General features: G+C 49.8%; 1 protein-coding gene across 7 annotated transcripts in view; it reads right to left on the bottom strand.

Annotated features, from left to right (window-relative positions):
* Positions 1-3,844: 3,844 nt before the first annotated feature.
* LOC108298826 (protein FAM156A/FAM156B) overlaps positions 3,845-9,498 on the bottom strand; it is a 36,025-nt gene continuing 30,371 nt past the window's right edge. For 6 of the 7 annotated variants that reach the window (XM_037735896.1, XM_017521385.2, XM_037735895.1 and 3 more), the window contains one exon: positions 3,845-5,363. In XM_037735896.1, coding sequence (XP_037591824.1) covers positions 4,551-5,246 — 696 coding nt within the window. In that variant the 5' untranslated portion in view covers positions 5,247-5,363 and the 3' untranslated portion in view covers positions 3,845-4,550. Of the gene's footprint in view, positions 5,364-5,690; positions 7,816-9,498 lie in introns of those variants that run through there. The other variant, XM_017521387.2, reaches the window with a different exon arrangement.

Genomic DNA, 9,498 nt, shown 5'->3' with positions numbered 1-9,498 from the left:
TCATGTTGCATAGCCCACTCTATGTATGACTGGATTGGGGTTTGCTAATATTTTACCGGGGATTTTTGCAGGCATGTTCATGATGGATGTTGGTTTAAGGCATCCTGCTCTCTCTGTCTTGCTTTATTATTATTATTGCTGTCTCTGTCTTGCTTTATTATTATGTTTTTGAGACAAGTCTCACTGTGTCAACCCAGGCTGGAGTGCAGAGGTGTGATCTGGACTCGCTGCAACCTCCACCTCCCAGGTTCAAGCGATTCTCCTGCCTCAGCCTCCTGAGTAGCTGGGAATACAGATGCCCACCACCACACCTGGCTAATTTTTCTATTTTTTGTAGAGTCAGAGTTTCACCATGGTTAGCCAGGCTGGTCAAGAACTCCTGACCTCAGGTGATCCACCCACCTTGGACTCCCAAAGTGCTGGGATTACGGTCGTGAGCCACTGCCCCCAGCCTCTGTCTGGCTTTAGGAGCAGAGCAATAAACGTTTCAGAGGATGAGTTGGGAAATGTTCCCTCCTCCTCTATATTCTGAAAGAGTCTGTGAAGAGTTGATATCACGTTATTTTGTAAATGTCGGACAGACTTCACTAACGAGGCAGCGGAGCCTAGACTGTCCCTAGTGGGAAGATGTTTAATGTAGTCTTTCTACTTCCTTACCCGCTCCAGGTCTACTCAGGTGTCCCACGTGATCATTGCATTTGCACCTTTCTCTGTCCCGATCCTTTCTCACCTGCCGGTGCCTTTGGTTTGGGTTTGGCCTCTGCTGTAGAATTTCGCATACTGGACATCTGTGGACATCACAGGATTGCACATCCTAGTCTGTAACTTGGGATAGGATGGTGTTGCAGACACGACCCCCAGGTCCCCTCCGTCCCCCATACACAGGTATAGGGATAAAGACCTGGAGGTGAGGATGTGGTGCGTGTGCAGAGTGCCTCAGCGTCCTCTACTCACCCATTTTCCATGCCCGTTCCTGGAGACCCAAGGCCCTGTGGCACTGTGCATCTGTGAGCTCCCCGAGCAAGCCCCTGATGTCTGCTTTTTCCAACTCAGATCCTTCTCACTCCTTTCATCTCCCGGGACCGGGACCACAAAGGATCAGCCACCTGTTCTCTCCCACAACGATGCGTATCTGCCAGGGTTTCAATGTTTGTGTTCCCTCCAAAACTCACAGTGAAATTAACCCCCACTGCAGCAGTGTTGGGAGGTGTGGAATGACGGCAGGTGTTCAGGCCATCACGGCAGAGCCCTCGTGAGAGAAAGAAAGGAGCTTGCAGCAGTGGGTTGTTCTCTCTTTTCCTCTTCTGCTATGTGAGGACATAACATTCTTCCCGGCTTGCCCTTCCACCTTTTGCCCTGTGAGGAATTGGATTGGGGTTTGCTAATATTTTGCTGGGGATTTTTGCAGGCATATTCATGATGGATGAAGACTCTTGCCAGATACCAGATACTGGGACTTTTGTTTTGGACATCCCAGCATCCAGGGTCATGAGAAATAAATTTGTTTCCATTATAAGTTGCCTGCTTTCTTGGTCCATTTTGCCTGGTTATAACAGAATACCTGGGTAATTTCTAAAGAAAACTGGAGGCCAGGCACGGTGGCTCATGCCGGTGGCTCCCAGCACTCTGGGAGGCCGAGGCGGGAGGATCCCTCGAGGCCGGAAGTTGGAGATCAGCCTAGGCAACATGGCCAGACAGTGTCTCTACAAAAAACTTTAAACTTAGCCTGGCATGGCGGCACAGGCTTGAGCTACTTGGGAGGCTCTGGTGGGAGGATCACTCGAGCCAGGAACTCAAGGCCGCACTGAGTCATGATCATGCCACTGAGCTCTCTTCTGGGCAACAGAGCATGACCCTGTGTCTAAAAAAATTAAAATAAATACTTCTTTTAACAACAACAAAAAATCGGTTTATCTGGCTCACAATTCTGGTGGCCAAAACATGCAGTCTTGGGCAACTGCATCTGGGGATGGCTTCGGGCTGCTTCAACTCATGGTGGGAAGTGGAGGGGGAGCCGGCGTGTGCAATGAGATCACATGGGAAGGAGGAAGGGAGAGAGAATCCGGGGAGGCTAGACTTCTGTGAACAACCTGCTCTCCTGCGAACTAATCCATACCCGTGAGAGCAAGAACTCAGCCCGGAAGGATGGCATCACAGGACACTGAGTCCTTCGCGAGGGATCCTCACCATGACCCAAACACTTCCCTCTAGGACCCGCCTCCCAACACTGCAGCACTGGGCGTTAAACTTCAACCTGACTCTTGGTGGGGATGAATACGCCACATCTAATCCAGAGCACCCAGCCTGTGGTATTTCATGATATAGCGGAAGGACAGAGACTAAGACGGGGTCTGATCTCTCTCCCTGATCAATCAATCCATCCCCCAGAGCAGGGCTACCTCTGCGACTCCTCCTGACCTCCCCAGCATGACAGTCGACGAAGCCCGGAAGGGAGAGGCAGGGTGAGGAAATGGAAACCCTGAGGATTGCTGAAATGCTGTCACTGGCAGCACGGACCTGGTGTGCCTGCTGGGCTGACTGAGAAGGTCTGCGAGACAGCATTTCGGTGGCTGGGGAGTCAGACAGAGGCATGCATCCCCGGCCACCACTTCAGGACCTCCACAAACTCTCCGCAAGGTGGGGATGACGGTACCTGCCCCACGGCACCGCGCGGAGGATTCGGCAACGGGTCTCGCCAAGACTTGGTGCTACCAGCTGTGAAATGACCACCAAAAGCCCTGCTCTAGGCAATTCACCCACAGCCTTCACAGAGGTGAACTGCTGAGGGGGCCACCTCCGATCCCAGCCTGCCGAGGTTCCTGTGCTAGTTCTGCCGGTGCCATGGGCTGGTTCCCTGACTTCTCTGGTGTTCTGCTTTCCAAATTCATACAGCGGAACTGACAATGTTGCTAGAGGATGGGTCTGTGGGAGTGGAGGAAGGCAGCTAATATGTGGAAGTGGGGAAAACACTGTCAGAACCCTAGGAAACATCAAAGGGCAATGCCTCGAGCCCCTTTGAAACCCTCCCCAATTCATTGGTCTGCATTTAGGCCTTTGTGTTTCAAGAAGGAAAAGCCCTGCTCTTTTTTTTTTTTTTTTTTTTTTTTTTTTTTTACCTTCTCCCTGGAGCTGGGTCACTTCAACTGTCAAGCTCTCTCATGAGATCCCAGCATCAGAATCTAAGTCACTTACTTGTTTTCAAGCCACTTCTGTTGGCAGTAGGCACACAGACTTCTGCAGCGAGACAGCTCTGGGGAATACCTAAAAACGGACTGGCACAAAGCAGAGTTTGTTTTCAGTTCAGAGGAGTCACGCGGGTACTGGCTGGGTTCACACCTCGGGATTCTGCAGAGGTTAAAAGAAAGGTAGATTTAGTCATTGGTTCCTCCTGCAATCAAAAGACACAGATGTCTAAATAATCCCAGGAAGATTCTGGAAGAACCCAAGGACGCTCTGGTTCTCACGAAGCAGGTGCAAACTGCTGCTCAGGTTCACCCACCCGGGCCCACCACACCGCAAGCAATGGCCAGCCCCGCATCCCCCAGGCCGGGGCACCAGCACCGGCACCAACACGCAGGGCTCTCACCGTGGGCGGCGGACTCTGCTTCCACGTCTCCTGCGGGCAGGAGGCCTCTCTTCGAAGCCGTGGTGCTGCCTGGCTGCTCTGGCTGCTGGTCTCGCTGCATCCAGTGACCGGGCTGTGTTCTCTGGTGCCCTCCCTCCCCTGTTCCCAGTCTCCACAGCGTAGCGCTTCCCTCAATAAACCCGGATCCGCTGCTGGGAGATTTCAAGGGAGCCAGCTCAGATCTGACGAGAAAAATCAATACGGAGGAACAAACCTGAATTCTACACCTATTTTCCATTCCTACATATATTTATTTGGTATTGGTGATGAGGAACCCCATCAGAAATTCCTGCAAGGGAGAATGCTACTCGACCGTTAGGGGCAGGGCGACATTTACATACATGTAGCTTACCACATACATAAAAGTTTACGCAAACAGTACAGCGGCGGACCACCAAGTTCTCATTGCACATCCCTTTCCCACACTGTGTTTAGCTGCCCGTTCTTGAAACTGGATCTCAGGGCAGCGCACTGCATTTCAGCAGGCCTAGTGCTGCTTCTCGGAGGCAGTCAACTCAGTGGTGCAAAAGCATATAGGACAGCGACAAGGCATTCACACTACACTGACGTGTGATCTCTTACGGTCAGCAGGTAGGGAAGAGAGACGGAGATCCAGGGTGGGAGAGCGACAACATGCATCACGGGAGGCAGGTGAGACGCGGCGGGGACCGCTGGTACGCAGCGTCCCTTGCCACAGGATGCCTCGCGGCCATCCGAGAATGGCAGGCACCAAAGATGAGGACCTTCCTGGGGTCGGTCAAGCGTCATGCTGGGAGGATTCCCACGTGTCCCCGTAAACGGGTCCTGGCACTCATCCGACCGCAGCTTGCTGTTTCGTCCCCAAAATGGTCCCACGCCCAGGCGCTGCCAACACGCGGGCTCCGTCTGAGTCCCTTCGGGTCTCCATCCCAGGTGGGTGCGCGTCTCAGTTCTCCTCTAACCACTGCTTGAGCAGCCTCTGAAACATTATTTTGCTCTCCTGCTGCCTCTCTCGCTGGCGCTTCTCCTCTGCCTCCTGCGGTTGGAGTGCCGCTTCAGGCAGAGGCCCGGGCTGGTTGGTACCTAGGTTGAGGGTCAAGCCACTGAGGCCCTGCACCAGCGTCTCCCAGGAGGAGGGAAGTGGGGCCCTGTTCCTCTCCCCAGGGATCCCAGAAAGATTCGGCCTGTGGCTCTGGCAGTATCGACATTCACATCGGAATCGATTCTGACCTCTGTCACCTAACGGGGAGATTCTGGCTTCCCTCCCAACAGCATAGGGGGCCATGTGATCGCGGTGTCTCCTCCTCACGTGCCTCAGGAATGCTTTCTTCCGCTGAAGGAACTCCAGCCTCTCCCACCGCTGCTCTTCGAGTGTCTTCTCCTCTCTGTACCGCTGGTGGAGCAGCCCCTCGGGGAGAGGCGCGGAGTGGCTGGGGCCAGGGCCGGGGCTCAGGTTGCTGGGGCCAGGGCCCAGGCTCAGGTTACTGAGGCCAGGACCGGGGCTCAGGTTACTGAGGCCCATCATCAGCTGCTCCGAGTACGAAGGCTGCGAGGGTGCTGGGCCTTCCCGGGAAGTCTCTGCAGCTGTCATCGGGAAAGATTTAGAAGGCGATGCTGGATTCTGTTTCTGGAGTGGATCCATGGAGGTCTGGTCCCAGCTGGAAGCTCCACCAGGCCTTTGGGTCTAGAAAGGGTGGTGAAGCTGGAGGTTCTCAGACACCAAGAAGGTAGCGAGGAATGTGTGCAGGCAGACCCCAGACTGCAACACAAGGTGATAAGACAACAAGAAAACACATGATTATTCATCTGACTCAACCTCTCTGTCCCTCCACTTCCTGTGCGTCAAATGGGGATTATACAGACACCCCCTCCTAGGCTTCTTCTGAGGATGACGTGAGATCATACATCTCGGCAGCTGAGAATACTAATGCCATCTAATAAAGGATTGAGAAATGATAGCAATTAACGCATCCACGTGACCCGGGGTGCAAAAGGATGCGATGCAGTTCGGTGATGTTGATTCCCCGCTGACATTTTCCAACCCCTTCCCAAGCATCATCTGAAGAATAATCAATGTGTGACCCACAGATGCTCTCCCCGTGAGTGTTCATTTTCATCCATTCACAAGGGAGACTTCTACTCAATTGTAAGCGTTTGCACCATGGGGACGCACCGTTTTGCATGTTCGTCTTCCTGACCACTGGGTTTGCGTCCAGTCAAAAAGGCTACTCATACCTATGGAGATCGTCTCCGAATTCCTACTGTAGATAAGAATTTATTTTGCTAAGCAACAGAAGCAAAACCCCCCAGGAGACTTCAAACAGAAAAAAACATACAAGAATTCAATTAATCCAAAAGCTGGTTCTTTGAAGCGATAAACCCGTGGCAGGACTGACTGGGGGAAAAAGAGGGCAAAGAAACAAGTTACCAATATCAGGAACGCCAAGAAGAGATTTCACTCCAGACGCAGAAAACATAAAATGATCAACATGGTAAGAATACACGCGACTCTACAGCTTCACATTCCACAGGTCAGAGGCAATGTAGCACATACTGGAAAACCACAAGCTACCGAAACTCTCAGAGGATGGATTTCAAACACTGAACTGTGTGCATGGTCCCGTATCTTTTAAATAAACTGAATTCACAGGTAAACACATTTGCAAAGACATCTCTGGGCCAAGACAGTTTCTCTGGCAAATTCTAACAAACATTAAATGAAGAAATATCAACAACTTACACAACTTCTTCTAGGAAACAAAGCAGAGGGAATGCGTCCCACTGATTTTATGAGGCCAGCACCGCAGGGATACCAAGAAAATGACAGACCAATATTCTTTCCTAACACAGGCACCAAAGTATTCAACAAAAACCTAGCAGTTTGAATGGAGCAATATGTGAGAAGCAGAATGAGCCACGATCAGCTGGGTTTTATAGCGGGAATGTGAGGGCTGTTCTTCCCATACCTGAAAATCCATCAATGAAATCCACAGATTGAGAAATCAGATGAAGAACAAAAATGACAGGATCACATCAAGCTATGCAGAAGAACCGTCTGACTAGATTCAAAGTCCACTGGTGATATAAAAACTAGCACCCCAGGGACACAAGACAACTTCCTCCCCCACAAAAAGGCCGTAAACAGTCAAACCTACAACTAACAAGCCACTCAATGGTCCAAGACTGGATGCTTTCTGCTTGAGGATGTGAACCTGGCAGGGACGTCTATTCAACGTCACGCTGGAGGCCTAGTCAGTGCTATAATGCCAGAAGAGTCACGGCACGCACCGGAGACAGCAAGAAACCAAAGTACTCCTTTTCGTAGGTCATGTGATCGTCTACATGGAACAACCCATGTATCTCCCCCAGACTCTCCGAGCTAATAAGAGCTTAGTGCTCGTTAATGAGAGCTCAGCAGCGGCACGGGAGAGAAAGTCAACACACGGAAAACAATCCTGTGAGTAACTGGAAACCTAAATTTAAGAAAGAATACCGTCTACAAAAGCTACAAACACAGTGAGACGGTTACGTACAGAGCTTAAATACATGGAACGGGCCTGTGTGCCGAAAACGATAAAACGGTAACGAAGAGATCAAAGAAGATTTAGTTAAATGGGGAGAAACAATGTGTTCCCAGATTTAAAGACCCAAGAAGGGAAAAAGTCAACTGTCCCCAACTTGATGTGTAGAATGAATGCAGTGCCTGCCAGTCAGAATCCTTGAGGGACATTTGCATATACAAACAAGTAGATTCGACAATTCACGTGGAATAGCCGACGTTCCAAAAAGCAGAAGGGATTTAGAGAGATCGTGTTATTGGATTTTCACATTTGCTCTAAAGCTGTAATAATGGAGATTACTGGATTACAGGGGTAGACATATAGATCCATGGAAGAAAGCAGAGTCCATGAATCCATCCAGAGATGTGGCCAATGAGTTTTGACATGGATGTGAGAGGGAATCCAATGGAGAAAGGATAAGCTTTACAATACACGAGGCGCCGTATCCTTATGCGAGGAGATGCGCCTCAACCTCAACGTTTAAGTGCAGTTAAGGAAAAATGCTTCAGAGACCTACACGGCAAAGTTCAATACTAAGACTTTTGGATGAAACCGTAGGGGGACATCTTTGTGAGGGGAGGCTGGGACATGACATGAGATGCACGATCCATGGAAGGGAAAGATGGATGAATAGAAGTCTGGCAAAATTTAAAACTCGGGGTCCGGCCGGGCGCGGTGGCTCCTGCCTATAATCCCAACACGGCAGGAGGCTGAGGTGGCTGGTTCACTTGAGTGCAGGTGTTTGAGACCAGACTGGCCAACATGGTGAAACCCTCTCTGTACCAAAAAATATAAAAATTAGCTGGTGCGGTGGCACATGCGTGTAGTCCCCAGCTACTGTGGAGGCTGAGGCAGGCGAATCACTTGAACCCTGTAGGCAGAGGTTGAAGTGAGCTGAGATCGAGCCACTGCCCTCCAGGCTGGGCTACAGAGTGAGACCATGTCTCAAAATCAATCAATCAATCAATCAATAAAAGACAATAAAATAAAACCTTGGCTGTGTAAGAGCTAGTGTGTTCTGAGAAAGAAAATAAAAGTTGCACCACTAGGAGGAAATGTTTGAGAATCATTGACCTGACCGAGATCTCACATCCAAAATACATGGCACATTATCAAAACTCCACAATAAGAAAATCAACACCCCAGCCAGAAAATGGGGGAAAGGCTTGAACGGAAGTACATGGAACCATATTTAACATCATTGAGCACTAGGGGAACGCAAATTAACACCGTGAGTACCAGCAACGCCAAGTGAGGAGAACATGCTGGGCGACTGGAACACTCATACTTTGCGGCTGGGAGGGCGAAATGGCAGAGCAACTTGGAGAAGCACCTTGGCAGTTTCCTGCAAGCGAAACAGATGTTTACCATAGGACCCAGCCATCCCACTCCTGGGATCTACCCTAGAGAAACAGAAAAACGTAGGTTCACACAAAAGCCTGCACGGAATGGTAAAAGCAGCTCGATGCAAAACTGCCCCAAACTGGAGAGAGGAAAACGTCCTTTGGTGGAAGGCTGGCTGAACACCTGTGATCTTCCACACAGTGAAACTGCTTTTTCAGCCTAGAACAGAAGCATCTGACACTCACTCAACACGTTCATCAGGCCAAAAGAAGGAAGCCCACCTCACAAGGCCACAAACCATATGGCGTCACTGACATGACACTCTCCCCAAGACAAAACTAGAGGGAAGGAAACAGATCACTTTTCATCAGGGATGAGGGGTGAGGGAGGGGTAACCGCAATGGGGTAGTTCCAGGAGTGTCCTGGGGTGATGGGACTGTTTTGCATCCTGACTGTGGTGATGGTGGTGACAAGAACGTAAGCCTGTGTTAAAGCTCACAGAACTATACTGCCAAGGGAAAGAAGTCAATCTTGCTGTAGGTTAAGTGAAAAAACCCAACGGCATATTTTGCAATAAGGGCATCTCTCTAAATTCTTTTGATAAATACATCTTAGATGAATGTGACAAAAAATTGACATTAAATGCTAAATGGAAACTTTAGACCAGCCTCCCAGGCTCTATTCTTTTGACAAACTTGGAAACCAAGAATTCACTAGTTTTCTTGAGAGGATGCTGGTCCTCTGAATGTTTATTTGCCAAATCGTGGCTACCAGCACACACTGGGGTAGGAAAGAACCAAATCAGAAACAGTTTGAATATGTACTGAGCACACACACACACACCCCAGAAAGAGTTAATCTTTCAGAAATTGAAATCTATCTTCCCTATGAGTTAGTTCCCTGACATCCTTTGGGCCACCGCCATCTTACACACTTACATGTGAAACGTGTGGAAAATGATTTGGGTTTTTTTTTTTTTTTTTTTTTTTT

The sequence above is a fragment of the Cebus imitator genome, unplaced genomic scaffold (genome assembly GCF_001604975.1).
Source record: "Cebus imitator isolate Cc_AM_T3 unplaced genomic scaffold, Cebus_imitator-1.0 Scaffold1115, whole genome shotgun sequence".
NCBI lineage: Eukaryota > Metazoa > Chordata > Mammalia > Primates > Cebidae > Cebus > Cebus imitator.
The sequence above is the reverse complement of the archived record's forward strand: the minus strand, read 5'-3'. Positions and strand labels throughout refer to the sequence as shown.